Source organism: Pomacea canaliculata, linkage group LG5 (assembly GCF_003073045.1).
Source record: "Pomacea canaliculata isolate SZHN2017 linkage group LG5, ASM307304v1, whole genome shotgun sequence".
Lineage (NCBI taxonomy): Eukaryota > Metazoa > Mollusca > Gastropoda > Architaenioglossa > Ampullariidae > Pomacea > Pomacea canaliculata.
In genome coordinates this window covers 32,042,865-32,068,275 of record NC_037594.1, presented here as the reverse complement: position 1 = coordinate 32,068,275, position 25,411 = coordinate 32,042,865, and the positions used below count along the sequence as shown (strand labels likewise).

General features: G+C 43.7%; 1 protein-coding gene across 1 annotated transcript in view; it reads right to left on the bottom strand.

Moving 5' to 3' along the window:
* Positions 1–268: 268 nt before the first annotated feature.
* LOC112564771 (synaptic vesicular amine transporter-like) overlaps positions 269–25,411 on the bottom strand; it is a 37,683-nt gene continuing 12,540 nt past the window's right edge. The window contains exons 2-16 of the mRNA XM_025239839.1: positions 15,970–16,128; positions 15,404–15,770; positions 14,044–14,102; positions 13,071–13,154; positions 11,542–11,634; positions 8,749–8,838; positions 8,200–8,301; positions 7,474–7,569; positions 7,055–7,133; positions 6,354–6,405; positions 4,531–4,594; positions 3,941–4,060; positions 3,394–3,439; positions 2,754–2,840; positions 269–2,434 (exon numbers count right to left, since the gene is read on the bottom strand). Coding sequence (XP_025095624.1) covers positions 2,422–2,434; positions 2,754–2,840; positions 3,394–3,439; positions 3,941–4,060; positions 4,531–4,594; positions 6,354–6,405; positions 7,055–7,133; positions 7,474–7,569; positions 8,200–8,301; positions 8,749–8,838; positions 11,542–11,634; positions 13,071–13,154; positions 14,044–14,102; positions 15,404–15,770; positions 15,970–16,105 — 1,488 coding nt within the window. The 5' untranslated portion in view covers positions 16,106–16,128 and the 3' untranslated portion in view covers positions 269–2,421. The remainder of the gene's footprint in view (positions 2,435–2,753; positions 2,841–3,393; positions 3,440–3,940; positions 4,061–4,530; positions 4,595–6,353; positions 6,406–7,054; positions 7,134–7,473; positions 7,570–8,199; positions 8,302–8,748; positions 8,839–11,541; positions 11,635–13,070; positions 13,155–14,043; positions 14,103–15,403; positions 15,771–15,969; positions 16,129–25,411) is intronic.

Genomic DNA, 25,411 nt, shown 5'->3' with positions numbered 1-25,411 from the left:
TTTGACTGTTGCAGACGTTTGATGACAAACGGACATGTCTTTGCAGGAAACACCAAAACACGTTTTTTCAATGAAAATTTACCACAGCTTCTAAAAGCTTTTCAACACATTACAGCTTTCGAAAAGAAAATATCATAATCCATGACACAAGAAAATCAAAACTCTTGCCCAAACCATTCGAGTGAGAAGCACTTATTGTCTTATATCTCTATCAATCTCTCCTCCATCCACAGGACCAACAACAAGGCAAAGAGGTCAACCCTCCATGGTCTGTTAGCAGTGGGTTGCAATCAAGACCCAACCGTTTAATGTGTCCAGTCACCCGAAGTACACAGCTCTTGTCATGTGCATGTCATTCTCGCAAACACAGGATACAACTGACTGTAAAGCCAGACTAATGAGATCATGACATCACCTGGCGACCAGGTGCTAGCAACCGTCCAGTCTGGTCAAGGTGCACACAAATATTTAGCTTCTTGTCGTGCTAGAGTGCAGCAGAGCAATAAACAAATACACAAGCAACTATAACTCAGGTGGACTTTTGGGGATATTTTAAAGGCTTATCTATATTCACTGACAATATTAAGCTGTTCTATATCCACTGAGTTCAGGTTTTATTATTTCACGATTTATATAAACAGAAAGTACCGCCCGACTTATTTTTGTTTGAGTGTGATTGTTCCTGTGAAGTTTGATGTATGTGATTGAATCTTATGGATTTGACTATTGTATTATTTTATGATTCACATGTGTGTCAGCTTCCGGTAGTGTTTACAGCCATTTCCTCGTGGTTTAGCTCTGGTTTGCTGTTTTATTGCGAGACACAGTTTTTCCATCTGCAACATTTTTGCTTTCTTACACTGTGTAATGTCACAGAAAGCTCCTGGAAACCTGGAATTTTTTTTTATAATTCCTGTATTTTATTTATGGGATACCTTATTTGCTTTTATCACCGACAAGAGGCCATGTCTTCGCTTATCGTTCATCTCGATGGCTGTTGTGTTCGGCGATCCTCTCGTGATCAGGTGAACAGCAGCGACAAAGTTGCTGAGGTTGATGTTGTATATCATGATTCACTTTTTATGAATAAGCTCACTACAAATAAACAAGAAAACAATTATGCAGGGGACACTGGGCTCATTTTCTGCCGCGATTGAAAGTTTATACAGATGTAGATTGGGATGCACTATCACACCTACACTCATCACAATTGTATGTACAGTCAGACCATCACGCCTATAAACAGAAACAGGTAGACACGTAGGTAAACACTCGCTCGTGTGCAGGCTTTTAGACACATGCATGCACACAGACACACTATCCCTATCGCTCTCTCACACACACAGACTCAAGCACACACTATCTCTCTCACATACACACACACACACAGACACATACACACATATGCACGCACGCACGTGACCACAGTGCTACAAGCACGACCTCACAAGAAAGCCACAGACGATAACTCCAATCGCGCAATAATCCAGGAGACATCGCAATCAGGAATGTATCTCTAACCTGAAGCCACAGAAACTTTGTGAATGTAAGCAACAGAGTAGGTTTTAGTCATCCTTGATACACACACGCCACACCTTAAATAACAAAACCGTTAAGCAGACGATTGCATTGCACGCGCTCCAACTGCTGTCATCAAGTGTCGTCTGTCATCACCAGAGGACAGGTATGTACTGACTGTGATTGTCAGAGGTGGTTTACCATTACATTGTCATCTGGTAATCATCCATTACACACTTCTGCAAGTTTAACTCTAGGTTCTGAGCTACACACAATCTAGCAACACCTACAGCATCTACACACTCCACGACTCTTGTCAACATCATATTGATACCAGTCACATCAGTCAATGTGTAGTTCATCATCACAACCGGAATCACAGCAATCAAACCGTTTTTCATCACCTCGGTGGTTGAGTTTAACAAAATTTATTTCAAGTCGTACGAGTCCGATGCGCATGCGCACACCTGTGAGACAAGGTAGCAGTGAGTTTGTTTACCTGGCAGTTTCTAGCTGACACTACGGTTGACATTATGACTGTACACTGACACAAGCAAAGCCTGGGCGTGGAAGCAAGCAGTAGCATAAACTTTGGTAATTATTGCCAGTCGGAGTGACACGGCGCATGCGTGTCCGCCATGATATTGCCTTATGGACTACAATATGTCTCTCGCAACATTTATTGCCAAAACGTGAAAGGTCGTGGGTGAAAGGTCGTGGGTGAAAGTCGTGTAGCATTCACCAGCTCTCTCTTGCCACTTCTCTGTGATCGCCCGCTGACAGTTCCCAGGAGTCCCTCGGTGACGTCACTTTAGTACTCCATGTAGCCGTCTTCGTCATCGGACGGTGCGTTGCTGTCATTGGTCTGGTTGTACGTGACGTACTGCACCGGACACTTGTCGTTCAGGATGAGACACTGCACACAGACAGGGGGAGATAACAATATCTGTAAGATATCTGTAATGATGTTATAGCCACATTTTATTACATACAAGATCCAATATTATAATTTAATTACTTTTCTTTCCTGTCTCCATATTTAGCTTTCAACCATCTGATGAAACTGTTCATAATGTTCAACATAAATGAATATTGTCTCATGTCTCAGTAATGTCCTTTTCATCTTTATAAAGGACTAAGCCTCGGCAAAACTTATGAAATCTTTTACTGGAGCAGGCTCAGCTGTTACCCATTAAGAATACACACACACGCGCATGCACGCACGCAAACCTCACCTGTTTCTCTCTTTGCCAGGTGGATTCCTCAGGAAGAAAAGAAATGGAGCATAAACCAGGGTGATGATGGCGATGATCCACAGCATCCTGCAGCAAAGCGACAGACAAAGCGAGGCTAACAGATCACATGACACATCACGTGATAGAATCTTATCAAGACTCGGACACTGCGTTATGAACGTCGGAGTAGAAATACTACGAGCAGATTCCATGATGTTGTAGTTCAATGGAAGTACAGTAGATTTTTTTTTTTACTTTTTGCTCCACTTTTACTTTTTGCTCCACGACCGCCACTATCACCCATCTCCCCCTGACAGTTGTCTATCCCCTGTACACCAGTTACATGCAAACCTTACGGACCACCTCAGCCTCCCCATGCTCGGAACCAAAGACTGGAGGAAATTCTAACTGGTGTAAGAGAGTTTCATGCCAATAAATGTGTCAGTGAACTGTACTGTCAAGTGAATCATGGCATGTGAAGTGTCGAACTAAATATTAATACAACAATGCTTCATACAACATTTCCTGTCTTGCTAGTGGACCATGACCATTAACTGTTTATGACAGACTGGACCCTAATAACACTTTAACCCGTTATAAGATGTGAATAGAAAAAGTAACTGAAAGAAGAAAGTCGCACCAGTGGAATCCCATCTTCTCCACAATAGTTCCGCTGAGGGCAGGACCTGTCATGAACAGAGAAAACAGATTTATTGCCTGGCACCGATCCCGGGACAAGCGGGTACTTCAATGTGTGAGGCGAGATAATCGGGTAGGCTTATCAGAACGGGAAATTCTTGAATAAAAATCGAATGGTCTAAGCCTGCAATGTAACACACTTCTACTTCAACGAGCAAAGTCACTTGGCAAAGACTTCCGTGAACCCTGGCTTACAGAAACGGGTAGAGCCTGTTTGTTAGGAATTTATTGACTTGCACCCGATACACCGCAGACTGAAACGTAGGCCTCGATTGCCACCTTTGAGTCCCACCCTTTAATGTCATGTCGCTCAGAACATCACAAAGTTTTATTGTATCACATGTCAGCAGGGTATGGGCATTAGATAGGATGGAGATGAGGATTTGCTCCAGCGCCCTCCACAATTCTTTCTTCTCCTGATAGGGTGGATATAAGTTCTGTTGTGTCGAGCTAATGATCTAACCCATACCTACCTAAAGAAGACTTACCTATGGCAAAGCCCAGACAGAAGGCCACGTCAGCAATGGCGTACACACTCCCGTACACACTGACATGGCGGAGGTCGACTAGGTACCCCATGTGTGGCATCATGGAGGAGTCCACCATGCCTGGCGACGAAGACATCATTTTTGTAAAAGAATATAGTTTTCCTCGTCAGTTTATAAAGATGTGTGCGAAGAACTCATCCCAAAGCATTGCATCTTATTCAAAAAAGCAAAGGGAGAAATATATTCTCTTTTTTGGAAACATAAAAATCAGCAGGTCTGCAAGGGAAGGGGACCTGACTCATGCTTATCAGATTTCAGGAAATGTTCTTACTAAGAGTTTATGGTGTTTATTGTTGGCACAAATAGCAGATCAGTAAATAGTCATTCATGTCAGAGAGGAAAATAGAATTCCTCGAGCAAACCGCTAAGAGACAAGAATACATACGAGACGATACACACGCTTAGATACATGAAAGGAAGAAGAAAACAATACATATCTTACACAACATTTAAATATTCTTTGAATATACTACAAACTTCGTCCAATATTTATTCTCAGTGAGAAGACAGTCATGACAAAGTAAACTCACCGATGGCGAAGCCCATTCCAAAGTTCGGGGCGATCAAGTGCCCAACGTTTTTAGAGAAAGGAATCTGGGAAACAAAAATATGATTGGCGAAAAAATGTGACAGAACCAAGGACCACGAATAAATATTTGTGGTAAATATGTGATATGTTATAACATTATGTGGTTTTATCCTTTCAATGTGAGAACAAATATAACCCATTGCATATCGAGGTTTGTGGCTGTCGCGTGTCATGATGTCGTCAGGTCTGCATTTCTCTCAGCGGGGGGACACTCCTGTATTGGAGAGGTAGCTGACAGCAGACGACGGTCAACGTTTGTTTTCAGGCTATTTTTGTCCGGTTCGCGGGAAGAGGTCAAGGCCTTCGCCCGTTGTCTGTAGCAGCACCTGACGTCACAGGCTTGCGACGTCACGTGAGGTCTGCTCGAGGGCTGGTCGCTGCTGGTGAGAGATTTTTTACCAAGGAGCTTAGTAGGTCATTAACATAAGCCGTGTGGGTGAGTGCATATTTTCCCCTTTGTTATGTTTGTTTTTGGATGAGAGGCCGCACACGCCTGAGCATTAGGATATGCGAGTATGTGTTTACTCCTTATGAGTTTATTTTTGTATGTGTGTAAGTTAGGACTATTTCATGTCTTGGTTTAAGGGGGTCATGGAGGGGGATGTTTTGTTATTTTCTTCGGTAGCCTTTTAGTGACCGTTGTTCTTTTATTTATTTCAGGCTTTTTGTGTATGTCCGGGGTGCACGCCCTTGGTGTGTATTTACTGTGTACAGGCCCGTTCTTAGCCCCCGCGGGGCCCGAGGCAAAGGGCATGTGCGGGGCCCTCACATAAATCCAGCAATAGCTCAATGCACGAACGTTCATGCGCGATAAATCCTCGGTGTCCAGCAGCCTTCTGTCTCCAAGCGCGTCCAGCGAGAATGTGATACGGCTGACTACACTTCCATATGCCTAGTTACCATATCAATCAAAAGCGCGGGGCCCCTTGAAGCGCGGGGCCCTAGGCAGATGCCTCGTCCGCCTGCCCCTAAGCACGGCCCTGACTGTGTACTTCCTGTGTATACGTGCTATGCGTGTGTGCCTTGTGTCCTGGCTCCACGTACTTTTGTTCGACGAGCATTCGTCTGAGAGATAATCAACCATTCTGCACTTCTTCATTTGTGACGTCTACGTCTACGGGTTCTACGCCTGCATTCAGAAAGGGAACTGTACTGTGAACAGCTCCTGAGACTGTGTACTAAGCGCCTCAAGCCCCTGTTCTGTGTTAAGAATTAAAGACTCGGGAGAAACTACGTTTAACTGACTGTACTGGGCTGCGGTGCGCGGTTTTTTTTTTATACTGCTGTGTTATAATTTGTGCGCGTTTGCGCTTTGTTTTTATTTTCTTTGCGGGGGTGCAGTACCTGGTTGTTGTTGTTTTTTTTTTGTGAGTACTCGCATCTAAATTTTTTTTCTGGTTTAATATGTGTGTTTGGGTATAGATATATATATAGTTTTTTTTATTAAACTTCGTATTTGTGTCGTTCTTTTCGTCTTTGTCATGGTCTTCGCTTCACGGGTTCGAGAAGTAAGTCGCATCCTGCCTCCGGCTGAGTGACTGAGTGTGTTTGGCCTGCCGTGTGAGTGTTGAGTTTTGAGCGTGCTCCGGTGATGCTGTCGGTGGTACGCGACAGTGGCGAAACAGTGAGAAGCCAATGGCTGGGTTCAAAAAAGCTTCCTTTACTCGAACCTTCATTACCTTGATTTTTTTCATCAATCTCTTGAACCTTCGACTTATAGAAGTTTGGCTGTATATATATATTTATTTATTATGTTGGACTTACCGCAAATAAACAAAGTCCTATGATTATCATGCCTATCATGGCACTCAGCCATCTGCAAAACATAAAAGGAAAACACACCATCAACAAAGCCATCTTTAATGCTACTCAGCTAAATTCGCATGAAATCAGAATTCGGACTTTTGTCGACACCCATGCTTCGCGGTAGTTTGTATTCGTTTTCTAGATTTTGCAAAATACTATCTAAATAATGAATTACAAATGTTAATTCAGCTGTCTGGGTTGACCATGCTAATGTGACGGTGTTGGTTGACTTCTTTCCTCTACTTTGTCTTTTTTCACTCCTCCCAAGATTAAAATACCAGCCTCTCTCTCTCTGCTGTAACATGCTCCATCACACACGCATGTTCAGCACCCACAGCACGCGCCTGGACGTCAAGATGGCCATGACAGTCTTCCCGTGAAGACACACCCAGATGCCACTCTGCGTGTATAAAACACTCGACAACCCTCATGACTACACAAATCCCACATTGCTTCCTATTGTGCATCCCCAGACAGTATACACAGACACCTATGAATGTAAATGTAAATAACAGAATGTTTCCGGGCTGTGAATGACAGTTCACAAGGGACAACAGTGACGTCACACGAAACAATATTTTGGAATATAAATTTTCGAGAAAAAATATTTTGGTTTGTTTAGTTTCTGAGAATGAAAATTAACCGCCAATAAGGCCTACCTTCCAATTTTGTGTCCCATGGGTCCAAACAAGTTGGTGCCAATGAGGTAGGACAGGCTGGCAGGTAAGAAGGCGATACCTGTAACAGCAGGTGTTAGTGTGACAAAGACGACCAACAGACGATGTCCTGTCACAGGGTTTAGCTGCGCCAGTCTCTTGTATGGAAATATTTGCCACCCCTTGCTGTTATTTCCAGCACCCCCCTCCGTTAACACCAACAAAATATTTCAGAAAACAAATAAATCTATCAATGGGACATGTCAACACTCAGACCACCAGATAATGTTGACAGAGCAAAGAACCAATTTGTGTAAAGTCTCAACAGGCAGACAACAGAGATAAATCTTGAAAATACTTGCATAGGACCCTGAGTATACTATGGTATAATATATACAGGCGTAGCAATACATGTTCAGTACCCTGTTGCCACTCGGGTGCTCCCATAGTGCGGTACATCCATATAGGTAACGAGGGCTCCATCATGGCTATACCCATGTTAGCGAAGGTTATGGACCCTGGACAAAGATGACATGAGTTGAGAAATGGATAATGCACATACTTCAACCTGATAATTTGTTCTACTCATTATTCTTCACTCCCTACAGTTCTGATAGAACCATTTACATCGAGAAAATATCTTAACACAGTGGGATCCTGTTTGTCATTTGCTTCAGAGAAATTTAGAAGAGATTTATTGATTTCTCCAGGGACCCACATTGGCTGAAGGAAATGACACCCACGGGACAGCCTGACTAGAAATCACAACCCGAGTAAAAATCAAGTATGAATTAATAATCAGGATACATCGTTGTTCAAAATGTACACCTACAGAAAGAAATGTTTATTATGTGTAAACATGCTCATAACATGTAAAAGCCTTTTCTGGCAGGGGGAGCCACTTATTTCGTGTCGTTTCTTCCAATGCATAAACTGCAGCAGTTGAAGTTGGCTGTGGCATCCAATCACATTAATCTTCTGAAAGGAGAAGCAAGAGAGAGACAGAGAGAGAGAGAGAAAGAGAAAGAAACCCTGATCTGAACATTCCGCCTAGTTGAGTGGAAGCGAGAGTTTGAAGTGAGGCTGAATGTTTAGGGAGGAAGGCTGCAAGAGAGGAAGCAAGCATGCAGACAGACGAGCGGACTGACCGGCGGCGATGAGGATGTAGGGGTCCTTCACCAGTTCCTTGAGCGACGAACCTTGCTGAGACTCGGGTTTGACGGACGGCTGCAGGGCCATCAGCTGGAGACCTGACGACAAACGTCACATACAGCAGCGCCACCAGGTGTCAGGTCACAAAAACACGTCACATGGTCATGTCACTCGCCACTCATGTCACAAGTCTGTCATTGCCATTGGGGATTAACAAAGTTGTATCTAGTCACCCAGAATGCAAACACTTGAAGGTTGTGTTCACCAAGTGTCATCGTGGACATGGCCGACAATTCTCACGCAGTTGTCACTAGCATCGAAGACCTTCTCAAATTAACATCGAACATTTTAAGGCCCCACACTACCTTCTTCTTTGTTTTTTGACGAGGTTTAGCTACCCCACACGTCCACGTGAGGAATGGTCAATACGAGTGAACTAATAAGAAGATTATAAGGTAACTATGTTTCACTAATGTTTTGACACTAAAGTTAACTTTGTTTGTCAAGTATACAAACAGAAATGCAGTGTCGCCATCAGTACTCACATCCGTCGAAGAAGGCAAGGAATGCCAGGATGAGGAAAGGAGTCTCCTTGCCGGTGAACTCGTACATCACTCCTCCGAAAGGCGGTCCCACTGAGGTCACAGAGATAACTCAGGTGTACACAGGTGAGGACTGACACACATCAACTATTTCCTACTATCCATTACACACACAGCTTTCCACCTAACGCAGATTGATTCTTATCTCGAACAAAAAAGAGAACAAGGGGAGGAGACTATCGTGGAGTAGATAGGGGGAAGAGGTGATAGACACCACACTTTTCTCGTGGCAAACTTTTTTTCCAAAGCCACTGTCTCTTTTCCCTCGATGGTGTCTTACATTACTAATTCATTTAGGGTCGTTATCCATGAAAATGTTATTTAATTATTGTTATAGTATTATAAATATAACACAATGAGACAATATGCTGTTTTGGGGGCACACACCTCATGGTGTCACCTGCACCCCGATGCTACTCGATCAGATTAAATACTAAACAATTCACTTCAGTATAAACAACATCATCAACAACAACAAATGAAGAAAGCATTTCCCCGTTTGGAGGCGAGCTGAATGAGCTGTGCAAAGTGCTAATAAACAGTCAAACAAATAAGAAACACAAGCGTCAACAAAAGGATAAGACCATAGATAAAAAAAGAAGAATGAGAAGTGACGAAGAATTCGTTTAATTATGAAAGATATTACAGGTAATTTATGACCATAAAGGTAATTTATGACCATAAAGGTAATTTACAACTATAAAGGTAATTTATGGCTATAAATTGTAAGCACTATGATGGGGACAGGAGGCGTGGAGAGGGTGGGTCGGTAAAGGCGTTAAGGGTACTTTGATTCACCCGAGGCTCGGAATGACTTTGAATACTTCAGAAGAAGCTTGATTTCCGCCAGCCATTTAAGTACCCTGTATGCTCATGTTCGGTCAAGTTTCTCGTGCCTGGCAATGTGCAAACCTTTCAAAAAGGAAAAAAAGAGGTACCCGAGAGGTGGAGGAGTCTTCCGATGTCGATCTCTATACATGGCATTAACGACTCTGTCTGCATACGTTTAACGCTCGGCCTCCCACACGGCCTCGCAAAGCTGCAGATGGGAGGCTGGCCAAAGACTCTTTATTCTCCTTCCTTCTGCTTGACAGACCAAGAATGGACGAAGAACGGCGATGGCTATCGACTGGTTCGCGCACCGGAAATTGTCTCCGGCTGCAGTCCTCCGCGTCTGCAGATAGTCGTCTATGGAGGATGTGTACTGGGGCCACGCGCATGCGCACTGAGTCCGTCGCAGCTCATCGGAAGTAGCGATACCCAGATAAGGTGCAGAGGTAGAGGGCGCTGCTGTGTCTACGTACCCACCATCTGCTCATCATTGTCACTACTCTCACTCAGTCTTCCCAGCCTCTCAATGTTTCAGTTTCAAGTGCATCCGAGCGAATCGTATTGTCGTGGTGTGATTTTTATTTTTGTTGTGAAAACTTGAGCCACTCGGCGATTTCTACATCGACTTCAGAAATGGAAGAGAACATAAAGGGCAGAGCATGAAACAAAAGACGAGTAATAAGTTGGAAACGAAATAGCAGGACATCTTTCTGCAGGAAAAAAACTTCTCTGAGTGTGTGCATGTAAAAAAAAAGCACATAAACACGCGCACGCACATACACAAACACTCACAGATACACAGATAAACACAATAACTTATTAACACAGAAATAGACATCTACACATATACACACACTCCACACCCTACACACATCCCTCCACACCAGTCACACCCTAAAAACACACAACTCACAGTAAGCACACTCGCACACACCACACATTACAAAATACACACACGTACATACATACCCTAACACACACACACACATAGCACACGAGCATCCCCTACGATACAAACACACACAGCACATGAACAAAAGGAAGGACATGTGGAGAGGCTGACGCACATCTTGAGAACTAAGAGAAGGATGGATGAGAGAAAGAAGAATGGGGAGAAGATGAGATTCTCTCTGACAAAGGTCTGAGGTAAGGAGTGAGGGTTGAAACAATATGCAATGTTCGCAGAACCATCATGCACGACTGCTCAAGCAAGGACCTCCTCCATTTTATCCAAATATTCATACTCACCCATCGATCTGCGGAAATATTCAGACAACCAGCATCCAGACATTCCTTCCTTTTGTGCACATTGTATAAATATATCTTTTCTCCATTTGTCCAGACATTCTTACTTTCATTTGTACATTTATACATTTGTGCACACATTCATCCATCGTTCATCTATTTATACGTACATCTATATTTTTTTTAGTGTTTTTTTAAACATTCGTATATAACCTGTTCGTCCTTTCATTTTTATCTATCTGTCTATCAAAACATTCCTTGTCTGTGGAAATATTCGTACATCATCCATTCCGCTTTCCAAGCATTACATCATCCGCCCATCTGTCCGGAACATTCATTTTCTGGGGAAATATTCAAACAGTATCCGTCTGTCATACATTCATATACTCCTTTACTCCTCTTACTCTGTCCATTCATCTGTCCATCATTTTACTTGGCCACATGTTCACACAGCACCAGCTAACACAAAGGTTCTTGCAGACCATCAGACGAGGGTTTACAGGGAAAGGCATTAAACAGGGACAGAAAAATAGAAAGGTAAACCAAGAATGAAAACAGCAGGTGTTAGAGGTGGGGAGGGGAGAAGGGAAGGTGGAGGAAACATAAAACAGACATTACAAAAAACACTCAAATCTTGTCAAAATAAACGGGTGTAATTACCCAGAACCCCCATGGCCAGGCCTCCCAGAGCCACACCCATGGCATTGCCCCTCTCCTTGTCGTCGGGGTAGTAGAGAGCCAGCATGCCCATCCCTGCAATGCAATGAAGGCGAGTAAGAGACAGTCGGCACTGATTGATGTCACGTGATCAAAGCCGTCATTACGCGATTTCACCGAGAAAATGTAATGTCATCATCTGATATCTGTCCGTCGCAACGAGGGCTTACAATTACAAATGCAGGAGGTAGGTGGGGGAAATGAGGTCTGGAGGTTTAAAAACACGAAATTCTTGAATATTTTAAAGAAGAAATGATTAACTAAAAGCTCTAGAAGCTATATTCAGTAGAGTTATTTGGACTTTCCTCCACCTTTCCACGTGAACGAATTGCTTAATTTTCCACTACTTTTAAAAGCCTTTTTTTTTTTGAAAATGTACAATTTTATAGAAAGCAATCACTATGCATACTGTTTTACAACGAGTATTGGCAGGTGGATGTTAATGTCTACTTCCCCGTCATAGTAACGTGTTAGAGTGTTTACTTATGTTAGGGAAACTCTATATAAGAGCTTGGCCCATCTCTCCTCTCTGCCTTACTGTCCCTGTCTACGAAGTCAGGTACCCGCTCCACAGCTAAGTAATCTGGAGAAGTACTCTGCGCCACACGGGTATCGAACCGCTAGAGTGCGTCTTTTGGTTTGGGCAATGTTGGTATGACCACCAGGCTCCCTGGTCCCCTAAACGTGCTCTACTATATGTCTGAACTACTTGATAACATTTTGGCGAAAATTGACTTGGTAAGGTTAGTCACTCTACCATCCCCGTCACCTCTTTTCAATCAGCAGGCATATAGAAGATATTGAACTTTAACCTCCCAATTTACTCACATACCACTAACATTGCATTTATGCGCATTCTTTACATTTACATTCCAATGCAGTCGAAATCAACATTTTCTTTATCTACCTTCTGTTTTTGAAAATCATAAATTACTGATACATTAAAAGCTGTTTATTTTTTTCTCTAATTTCGGGGAATGCATATTTAGACATACATAATTGATGTATTTCTGTATTATTCAAAATACAGCTATGTCGCCATGACAAGAAGTGGTGGTCCTCTCCACAAGACCAGGTTGGTGAACACCACACACTTGCAACCTTGTTAGTCTCTACTTGCTTTATCATCAGATGTCTAGACACGGAATTGACTTCATCGCCGGCGCTAGAGCATCCTTTAAATATTGTAACATGATCTCTGGGATGTATTTATTTATGTAAGCGACACATACATATTAATTCCTATTATGCAAGGAAAGATTGTCAGAGCTTGTATGAATTTAATTTTGTAGGCAATGACGCCGACATGTTTACACATCTGTTTGTATGTGAGTATCGCTGTGTAGACTCATTCTGATATTTATTAATGTGAAAAAATACAGAAATAAAATAAAATATTAGTCAAGACTCAGAAAGTGATATTTCAGTTTAACCATTCAAACACCTGCAAGAAAAGACAAATCCCTGATTACCTGCTACACTGGAGCAGGAGGAGCCAATCCCCTGCACCGTCCTGGCTATGAAGAGGACGAGATAACTCTGTCCAAAGGCAAAAACTGTGGAAGAGAAGACGTATAGATGAGTTATCTTTTCTTGTTAATGAAGACAAGTTGAGAGTTATCTTTTCTTGTTAAAATGAGAGAAAATTCTACTTTAAATTCTGTTACTGGACAGAATATCTTGTCATTAAAAATTGACTTAAACCAACACGAAAACAAAAGAAAGTTTGGTCTGGAGAATGAGAATAACAGTATAGAGAGCATGATAGCACAGTATAACAACAGTATGAAGCAGTGTGATAGCAGTATGGACCAGCATGATATCAGTATGAAGAAGCACAGCAGTATCAACAGCATGACAGCAGTATGACAATGATTGGCAGTCAATGGAGTCCACTCGCAGTTCTTTGCTAAACACCGATGTTTGTCGACGCCATCTCTTCACTGCCTCCAGTTCTACTTGTCCACCCCTACCCACTGATTGTTATCGGTTACCCGTTTTCTTTTTCTTTCCTTTTTTGTGCTGCATTGTTGCTCATGTTTCGAGGGAATCGATTCCCATTGGCAAAAGTTGGCACAATAGGGATCTGAAATAATTGATTTCAAGAGCAGACGGCGAAACACACCTGCAGGTCCAGAAAGGTCGCATATTCAGGAGAGGGAGAGAGAGGAGGAGGAGAAAAAGACAAATAAATCAACAAAAACGATTATTTTTCTTTTTGTATCACGGACGTGTCAGATATTCGTCGCCATGTGAGTGCTTTTGTCTCGTTGGTCTGTGAGATGTTGGTGGCGAGCTGACGACTGTCTCATTGACTAGCTAAACTGTCCTGACCACCTGAGGTCGTTCTGCCTCACGGATGTGTCGGATGCTAGTAACAAACTGAGTTTATTGGCTCACGACCCTGTCACATGATCGCAACCAGCCACAAGAGCCTGTACTCACTGACTGTTGACGTCATCATCACCACGAAGCCGGTGAACATGGGGATGGTGTAGCCGATCCTGCAAAACCACAAAAATGAAGAACGTGTTAGGGTGTTAGGGTTAGGTCATAGTGAGACTTAAAATACTCAAATAAAGCATTTTGTTGCAGTTGGTTTTCTCACGAAAAATAACTGAGAAGATTTCTCAAAACCAGCTGCACAAGGAATTTCCATTTCTATACAAAAGAGACTCTATCAGCCAGCATCATACACGCCTACTACATGTAATTAGACTGGGGGAGGGGGAGGGTCTTTTTACACCAAACAGCAACTAAGCTATAATTATCACGGGAAGGCAGCCAGCCTGTAAACAGATGCCACATACAGAAAAAGAACAGCTTGCCCGAGACGAGAGTTGAACCCAGGACAGCCAACCTTCACTGTATTAGTGACAAGACAAGTTTCAAACTGATTACACAACTCCAAATTATTTCAGAAAGAACACTAATCTCTTCTCTCATCAACAAAAACCAAACTTTCGGTTGTTGTCGTCGTTTTTTTGTGTCACGACTTCAAATACCCGACAGTCGCCGGTTACCTACAGACGGGTGTATGTGTTATTATTGCCGGGTGCACTGACGGTACCCAGTAAATAACATGAAGGTGTAGCAGTTCATGAACAGAAATAGAATTATACTTGTTTTGCGACAGAATGAGAGAAAAAGGAACGAGTTTAACTTTATGGTCTGAGTAAGAACCCAGCATCATCGACCTGTCGGTGTCTAGGAAACTTTGTCGACTGTTATTGTTAAAAGCACTCTTTGACCTTTTCTGCCACCGGCATCAAGAAATACTTCGGCATTTATTGTCATCCGGTTACAAACAAAAATACTTGCATTATGGCTGTAAAAAATAAACCGAGGCACGCCGATATTTTCAGACAAGTTGTTGTGATCGAATGTTAGAAATTTGTTTGTAAGCTAATTGCGCTGATAATTAAATTAGTTTGTTAAGACTGCTATGAGTCAACTGCAATGTGAAGTTTCAAATAATGACAAATTCTTCTTCTGTTAACTCTTCCGGCTTTTATGTTATTGTCAACTTATAATGGATTTCTTCATCTGTCAATTTTATTCTTGAACAGCTGACAGCCTGACAACTCATTTGTCACAATGGGTACCCGAAGGTTTTGACTGAAGATGGAAATAATTGTGGTGCAACCTGCGTCAAGTCATTAACTTTCTCGGCTTGCTTACTTTCCATCCATAATCACGTGACGACCGTTGCTAAAATGCCAGCCACCCGCCATTACATGTTGAAGTATTCTCCTACTTAGGGCAAAAGTCTTTGCTGTAAAGAATATTCCAGAATTTGTTGTACCTGTTTGTGATGGGACCAATGAAGGGGTTGGTTATCAGCTGCATGATTGCTTTGGATGCGAACAGCAGCCCCACCCGTACATCCTCGTTGCCCATGTGGGGCTGTGTGGGCATCGCCTCCGTCACCGTCAGCAGCTCCTGCGAATCGTTGGTGATGGAGGAGACATTGTAGCACAGCAATGGAGGAGCACTGGTCTGCACATAGTACTTGGGAATGTCCGACACCCAGGAAGACCCACTCCTACCCTTGTCCTCCTGACAGGTGATGTTGACCCAGGGTCTCTCCGTCAAACCCAGCTGCAGCTTGGTCCTGTTGACCGCCTGGTAGGGCGTCTCCAGTCTACGTAGGAAGTTTGGCACCACTGGAACTGCAAATAAAAACTTCCGACATCAGTAAATCTTGAAAAGCTTTCTCAATGCATCTCTGAAAACCGTACAAAAGACAGAATAAACGTGTTGTCCTTTCTATGAAACAAGACCTAAAAAGAACATATTTACACCCACACACATACGTGCAGGTACCTATACACCATGGTGAAGAAAGGTTTGATGCTTGTGTTTACTTACCGACTGTAGTCAGAAGCATGTTGTCGAGGAACAAGGCCACAAAGACGATGAAGAGAATGAGAGAGCGAGACTGTCTGCACTTGACGAAGCGCTCCTTGATGGTGAGAAGACAGGGAGTGAGGCTCAGCCAAGCCATCGTCGTCCACCTGGATTTTTATCCTACAGGACCAAACATTCAGACATTTTTAAATTCAAAATTAGACGAAACTCGTCTTCCTGATCAAAATGAAAATAAGATAAAAAAGCGACATAATTTAATTTTACATTTTAATTCTCATTTGACAGTCTAGGGCTATTTCTCAATGTAAAGATAATGAGCGATGAGGTTTTTAATTTCACATTCAGTCTCATTCCCGCCTCTCCAACCTTTTGATTTCTGTTTACTGTGTTGAGTATTAACAACACGATGCACGAGTTCTATAAACAGTAATATAACAATGGCGGTAAATTACAGTTGATTAAGGTTTGTCAGATACAATGATGACCACACATCATGCATAATCTTCCTCCTGACGCACGTGATCGTGCGCGCGCACACACACACATTCACACACACACAGAAAAATGTGATTGTACTGTGAGCATTAAGTGACAGCAGTAGATGTCGGTGTCATGTTCTCTTTACATAAGCCTGATTACAAACTAAGAACACATTCTTACACTTGAATTTAAATTTTGCTGATTTTTTTTTTTAAAAAGTTTAAAAACACAACGAAAATATTTCTCTTTACTAACATGTATTCGCCATTTTTACTCGGCTTACTGTTGTCCATAGATACACATCCACAATGTGGTTTTTTTTTCTTTTTTACTTTGATAACACTGATTCCTGATCTTTGCTCGCCTTCTTAAAGATTTAGTTCGATTTTGCTGTAAAACTAGCGAAGTTATAAAATATTGCGATGTCAGACAGGTAGAGAGCAAGGCTGCTGGTGGCACACCTAATGGGCAAATCAACTTCCAGAGGAACAGATTTCTTGCTTTCTTATTCAGCTTTTAGCGCCGTTCCGCAACAGTGATCACCGCTCCCTGCAAATTGTCTCCCCCATGGTGAGCGCTGGTCACGTGGTAGTCACACAGACTCCTATTGATTCTCGAGGTTTGCTGACCACCCACGGACACACCTGACTCTGAATAACATCGTTTGGTTATCAACCGCACACCCACGTGTACCTGGAGGTGGCTGTCTGCCTCACACTACATTCTGGACTGAAAGTAGAGTCTGTCTGTCAGTCGTGCCTGTGTATTCATCATACCACAAGTTTCCATTACAAAAAAAAAAAAAAAAATCCTCACGAGGTTTTCCATCAGCCAATTTGCTGAGGACTCGTGGAATAATGCCTCGTTGTGGCTGTGAGGTTATTTCCCCTCACATGGCGACTTCCGGTGGTTGAGCTCGCAGCTTCACGTCTGTGGGTGACGTGGAGAATTCAATGAGATTAGTTAACCAGGGGACGCCAACCACCAGCTCAACTAAACCCGGGAATTGTTTTGTTTAAAACGATGACATCGCCAAGAGTAGAAAAGATTAATGTAGACCGGAGATATAACAAATCGGATTTATAAAGTTGATTTCAGAGATCAGTTCATGGAGGTGTAGTGAGATGTTATTACTGTGATGTTATTCACGTTGATTCCGTTGTCACTCACATGTAAATTATCAAACTGGTTCAAACTGATGCAACACTTTGATTTACTGCAGTAGCAAAAATATTTTGGTATTTGGAGATAAAGTTAATTGCATCGTTTTGGTAGACTTTTTGTTCCTGTGAAGCTTATTTCAGTTATTTAAGGTCGTTAAGGAAAAAGACCATCCAGCCCCTCTCATCCTTCTGCTTTGCACCTTCCCTAAAGAATCAGTTCAGTTCTGGGTACGGGTGGTCACAGTTGAGGGCGGTTTGTCCTTTCTTCATGACTAGACCATGAAAGTAGTCCGACTATAGACACAATAAACGTACCAATCATAACTTTGCCAACTTATTTTCTGCTGAACATACATGTCATCGGAACACGACTTAATACAACGTTAATACCACGGGATATACTGAGGTACAGCAGTGTCACAACAGTGTCTACGCTGCGTAGACAGACATTTGACGAGGGCAAAGTGTAAAACGAGCTTTACTGGAGGACAGACTCTAACAGACAAACCTTGATAGACAAAGAGAGGTCACACGGGTACATGTCTCACGAACGACTGTCGTCAGGAGCAACGCGCGATGGCCACAGAGTTGTGCTCAGCCCCATGCGTCACAAGGCGGACGATGACGTCACAGGGGCACAACTGTCTCGCAGCTCCACGACGTAATCCCGTCACAACGACGTCACTGCAGCAGCTGCACGTGGCGCCTGTAGCTGCAGAATGCACGATGACGTAGCAGCTGCAACCTCCTTGTGCTGGAGGTAAGCACACACGTAGAGCGGCATACCTGCGCCGCGGATAGGTGAAAACACACCGAAGCTTCTGCTCTGCTCCAGGTATTCGCCAGTCATCGTCTTCGATCTCCTGTCCTCGTACTATAGGTGGCGCACAGATCGCGACACACGCACCCAGTCGGACGCACTTCTATGGACACCATGTGCGTGTATGGCCCACCCTCATCCCCTCGCACCCCATACTCATCCTCCCTCCATTTCCCGTCGTCGCTTAGTCCCTGGAAGTTGCGTGCGAATGCGCATGCGTGGAAGGATGGAGGGTTGGACAGAATGACCGACAAAGTTGATTACAAGGGATGTGTTCTGTGAATCTTGTGGGGCCTGTCCTTTGTAAACAGAGCGACAGTCGGGTGGATTCCGTCGCTCCGTCTTAGAAATAAAAATACTGGCAACAACAAACATGGCAACTGGTCAACACTGTAGATTACTCTACAACCACGGACAGCAGTGAGGTCCAAATACATACTTGATATTTTGTGCGTTCACTCACACACAGAGAGACATACATACACATACACGCACACATACAAGCAAACAAACAGGTACACAACAACACAGACAGAAGCAGACGCTCAAACACGCCGTCAACTCAGACATAGATATGCAGTCTCTCTCTCTCACACAAACAAACACACACATGTTAGCGCGAGCTCTCGAGTCCGCCATAGTACATACCCTGAAGCAAAAACGACAAAAAACAAAACAAAACAAAAACCTCGAGTGCGCGAGGGCAAGAAAAAACCAATTGGCAACAAAGTTTTGGAGTGAGAAAAGTTTTGGAGTGAGAAAAGGACATTTCAGGTTGTACAGACCCTTGTCAGGCTGAGCCCCACCCTGTCGCCCTACCTTCAATGATCGAGTCCCGGAAATAGCACACAGCCCTCGGATACGAACCAATAAACATCTACTGAGGACATTCTCATTGGCAGCTAAAATTTCTCAACCTCTCAGCCTCGTATCTTGAGATGAACAATGGCAAAACGGAAAGCTTTCGGAAGCTACAGCGCGAAGAAGGGTGATAAACATAGCTCGTATCGACAACGGCATGTATTTTTTCTAGTGTAAAAAATAAAGGTTACTCGGTATCATATTTAGAATCCAGCAGCAGAACCCATGGAGACAGCATTGGATGTTCTTAAAAGATGGCGATAATGATGAAAATGTCGATGCTGATTTTATTTTAAATTATATTTTTGATTATATTATTTTCTCCACGAGCAGCAAAAGCAAATGAGTGTTGGAGGTGCATACATCCCACAGTCGCTCAGAACCTGGGGAGGACAACTCCTGCTCACGTAAGCCGTGGCGTGGACTAATGCGTCAGCAGCCAGGAGACCAATGGGACAATAAGCGCGGGGTCACGTGATTGCGCCGCCAGCCAGCGAGACACGGCGACATGGCGAGGAGAATGGGCAGGATATTGGGGAGCATGAATATTCATTGCCTTATTTAACCTCTCGGCGTCGTGCTGTAATCTTGCGCCGCGGACTTGCACTGACCGGAAAGAGTGCAGCAGCGATGACCGAAATGTGATTGGTCAGCTCGTGAAGACGCGTCAGAAGAGTTCGCTTTTTATCTTGCGCACTGCGGTGGTCTCCCTTGCCCGGTAAACTCACTTAATCACGTTCTCCTCAACTCGCTTTGTTCTACGTGCTGCCACGTGAATGTCGTCAAACCAGAAAAAAAAGCTGCGGGACTGGCCATGAAGTATGAATATACATTAAAAAATACGAAAGAGTTTTCTTGTGCGTAGGTTGTAATATTCAATGCATGATCAGCTTTTTTTTCTCCACTAAAACATTTACTTCCTCTTTGATATGAATCCAGTATTGGTGTCAATAAATGATCAAAGGTCAGAGGTCTCGACTAAAATTAATCACATTTATAATTTTCTTTGAGGAATGCTTTGACAGGGAAAAAGTCTTTGACCAGCAAAGAGCTGAAAGGGATTACATAAAGCCTACATTACCATGAACCATGATCCGAATAATGTAATTTAAATAACATTTATCAAAAATCAACCACTTTTACAAGCTGTTTATTTCTGGCATCTACATTGTCTTGAGAGAAAAAATTCTTATTATTGCACGGCAATAAGTATGAGAACATTTCAGCTGTGTAGATATACATTTATTGTCCTGTTAGTAGAGTTTACACCTCAGTCTAGACTCTAGAAGTAAGGCTCAGGATCGGTGAGCATGAGAACTGCTCATAAAGATGTCAGCCTGGGAGTCACGTGTCCACAGTTCACACCATGCTGAGCTCGTGCAGTTTGAAAGTCAGCTTTGTTCTCACTGGACCTCGTGCATTAGTGGAACCAGACACCTGGCGGGTGTGAAGGAAGTGGATGTTTTCCCGAGATCGCCATCTTGCTGCGGAGGCTGCATTCACGACACCGTTGGCGACGAGAGCTGAGGGCGGCCTGGGCAGACCAGTGCATGCTGGGAGATCGAACCTCAACATGACAAAGCATGCACCGGGGCCGATGGCGGTGATCAGAGCCTTGACAGAGTTATTGACAGAGTGTGTTAACATAGTTATTGACACAGGCTGCTGACACAGGTATTGACACAAGCTGTTGACACAGGTAGTGACACAGGCTGTTGACACAGGTATTGACACAGGCTGTTGACACAGGTAGTGACACAGGCTGTTGACACAGTCCTGGGGTCACGCACCTTTTGATGCATAATTTGACAGCATTCTTCCCTCTGCTTCAATTCTTTCCTTCCTTTTTGTGTGTTATAACTTTTCCTTCCCACTTTCCGCAGGGTGGTTTGAGGCTCAACGGTGAAAGTTGGGTGTCCTGGGTTCGGCTCTCGTCTCCGGCACACTGCATGTGGCATCTGTTTATAGGGCTGGCTGCCTTGCCGTGATATAGTCTTAGTTACCGACAGCGTACAACACCATTTCCCAGTGTATAAACATTTGCAACTTTCTTTCCACCATGCAGTGTAGAAGCTTCTGGAATGACACTACGCCCAGGCTCTGTTCTCGGGGGAAAATAATCTGTCTTGTCTTTCCTTCCTTGCAAAATTCCTTATTGTGACCGTGTCCCATTGTCTAGCCCCATTTTGTAGCATGAATAGTGTAACCTGTCCTGACTTCCTCAACTCTGCTTAGCATCACCGGCCTGGATCCGGTAGCCTGGTAGGCATTTCCCAATCCACGGATCATCGACCTGTTGTCGGGAGAATGGGCGCTCTCATTATCCCCCGCTCCTCACCCCATCTAATGTCCTGCTTGTCTCCTTAATGCAGCGGAAAGTGAACACAGCTCCAGGCGATTATTTCCCCAGGAGGGTCTATTCCTGGAACTATTCTACAATTCATGGCCTCCATAAGAGGCGAGTGACTAAATTAACCCTCCACTAACTAATGGCACCGAGTCGACCTGCCAACGATTGTCGATCAATTAGTTCGATTTAGCAGCTTTATATTCTATTCTGGAAGGAAGACATTTTCACAGCAATAAAATGTCAACACAACAACAGTTTTATCAAATGTGCTGTGCAGTCGAAGGGAGCAGATTTCGAGCGACATCAACTGAGATAAAGTGACATGGCAAGAACAAGACGATGGCAAGAACAAGACGATGGCAAGAGGCAACAAATTGCAAAGGACACTATACCCATCAGGCTTCACGGGAAAATACTAATTTCCGACGTCTACGAAAGCAGTTAGAAATCGTCGTAACCTTTGTTTTGTCGTTAATAGCTTTCATCGATGTGTTCTACCGACTTCAGCCTCTCAGGCTTTCTTGAACGAGAGTCGCATGGAGCCTGCGATGGCAGATGAGACTAATGATTGTTTGCTGTCACAAGACCTCAACCAGTCCAATCAAGCCACTTATCCTGTACACATAGACACCCCTTTGACGACCAGGTGTACAACACGTCACCTGACGACTCGAAGGTAACGTGAGGCAGTCAGAGAACAACTTTCTGATGCCAGGCTTTGAAGATCAGTTCTCTAACAGTCAGCTGCCGAAATCACACATTAATCATCAAATAAAAAATAAATGCTACATAAAACAAGAAATAAATAAGCTCAAGCAGCAACACAAAATTAAATAAATGAATCGAAGTAGACGAGGAAGTTTCCTTTTGTTAAACCTGTTAATAATTATTTTGTTAAAGCCTGTTGAATAATTTATCCTTTAAAACTGGAGAAGAAGGCGTCTAGACTGCTGGTTTGACTGCACAGGCAATCTTGTCTTCTGCATCTTATGTGTGCATGCAGTGTCCTACCCGGGGGACAGACATGACTATGTCTTTCAGTGCATAAAAGTCACTGTTCACCAATCAAATCACTTTTTTGATGCTGGTAAGTTTATGGGAGTGGAAAGGTCAGATGGAACTGAGCATAACCTGATCTGTGTAGTCGCGAGGGCAAAGGTAGTCGCTGTGAATGCTGCACTGGTCAGGATGGCAAAAAATCCCCCCAAAAAACACCCCTCCACCTAATCCCCTCCCCAAAATAAAACAACAACAACGGATGACTATAGGGAAAAGAATTGAAGATGTAGGCTCTAGTAATGGAGCCGGAAGGCAAGTCTACGTGGTAGACATACTGTTCAGGTCTCTGGTAGGTCTGTTGTCCGTTGTCAAGCTGTCTGCCCAAACTTGCTCTTCGTGTTTTCATATCTTCATTCGTTATTCTTTTGCTTTTGATTCTCTCTCTTCTATTCCAAGCTGTTGTTGGTTTTTGCTGAGAGTAAGTTTTCCTTTGTCAGCTCGGTAAAATGTTATGCCAGATGTACAGATCCGCAGGAGTGGGATGCAGCCTGCAGGAGGGACAAGAAAGCTTGCAGGGGGTACGAAAGCATGCAGGAGAACAAGACAGATTGAAGGAGATCAAGAATCTGAAGGGAAAGAAATCCTGAAGGAGAAGAAACAGCCAACGCGAGCATATATTCCAGAACCCAGGGGACAAAGGAGCAGCCGGAGTCGCGGTGGTCCTGACGCCATTTGCAATTATATTGGACGTCCAATATGGAAGTCATTAGGGACGGCAGTCCGCCTGTTAAACAAACCGATAAAAATCACTCCCATGATTTTGCTTTATGTGATTGCATGTCAGTAGGAATCGATCGGTCAGGGGTGGAGACCAGGCTGGGTGGGGCTGGGGGAGGGGTAGAAGCAAGGACAGGAAGGAAGAAGACTTTCGCGTGACGACACTTCCAACTTTAACCTCTTGATCTTTGGCCGACTCACGGCAGAGAAGTGAATGATAAGGGTGCTGTGTCTCTCGAGCCAAGCAAGCTTACAATCAGGGGCATTGTAGATGTGTTCAGTAAAGTCAGCTGCTAAAGGTTTCAGTAAAAGTACGTACAAAGATATCCATCGACAGAGAAGATGTGTGAGAAGAGACTAGAACACCCGACTCCTCATCTTGACTTTCTATCTCGCAAGCGGCTTACCTCTGCGCCCTCCAGTCTCCCTATATGGTCGTGACAGTCGTTCTTCGTCGTCAGCTCTCCTCAGTTGGCTGTTTGATTGATGGTAAAGTGCGTCTAAGACTTTGCACTGTGTTGATAAAGGTGATGAGGAGACCAGAGTACAAGGAGACAAGCGTCCGCAGGCCAACCTTCCGAACAGGAGTTAAAGTCAACGTGTAAACGGGTGTCGAGGCCAGAGAGTGCCACCCGAGACCAGGTCAAACACTCAGACCTGACAAGTTTCATTTCTTTCTTTGACAACTAAAACTAGCAAAACTCTGCTCTCAATGTCGCCATAAGCACAGACTGGTAAGCAAGAAAAAGCCAGAACTGAACAACGATCATTCATCCCCTCTGTTCCCCGTGAATCCACAAAAATACACAATCTTAGTCTTTTACACACACAAACACAGAAGCACACGCACGCACATTTTCGCGCGCACGCACGCACGCACCATGCTTTCTAAGACATTTCTTCAAAGCTTTCCCTCTTATTTATTCTTGGCTTACCAACTGTTGTTTCTGTTTCCGATTACTTCCAGTAAATTAGGGCTTGTTTTATTAACAGGATTGTCTCAAAGGGAGTCTGAGAAAACTCAGAAGTGAAAGAGCTTAAGAGAGAAACATGTGTGGTACAGTACATCCTCCTGTCACAGCTACTTCCTGTCTCCAGACGGTCTGCTCTTGCATCATGTCCTCAGTATGTCTTGAGACACCTTTATGTCTCTGTGGGGTCTGACGAATTAGTTCTATGTTGTTATCATGGAACTTTATTAGTTGGCCAGTCTGGCTTCATACAGTAAATCTCTACTTCGACTTTCTTACTTTCGGGTGGTACAGTGGCGAAAGGGGTTATCGCCTGTCACCAATCTAGTGAGGGTTGGACATCCTGTGTTCAGACCGTGTCTCAGACACACTGTTCTTTCTCTGTGGCATCTGAGGCAGGCTGGGTGTCTTGCCATGATACAGTTGATGTTTCCTCCCTCACTCCGTTCCTATGTCTACACGTGAGCGCTAACAATGGGAGGCAGAAAACACAGAGCTGCTATGAACAAACCCCATCATAACAATTGACGGTTAGACGAGAACCGTTTAGCGATACTTCAGCTCGTGTGTCATGCACAGAAAATGAACAAGTCACGACAAGAAACCCGATAGACCACTCTAACATGGCCACCCAGGTCTGCACGTGCTGGTCGTAAACACGTCGATGTGTAGGGTTGGAAAAAACCCGGGTGTTCCGCCTCCTGTACCCGAGGGTGAACAAAAATAATGTCTGCACTGATTGTCTATTTACTACAAGCAAAACTTACACTTTGTAAACAGTTTGGATATCTTTGCTGTGGTTTTCTTTTCATTGTGCTTCTCTTTGGACCATATATCCACCTACACCACACCCCCTCACAAACCATCGTATCTACCCCTTACATAACTACACATTGCCACACACATCCACCCACACATTGCCACCCATATATCCACCCTCACATTGCCACCCCTATATCCACCCTCACATTGCCACCCCTATATCCACCCTCACATTGCCACCCCTATATCCACCCTCACC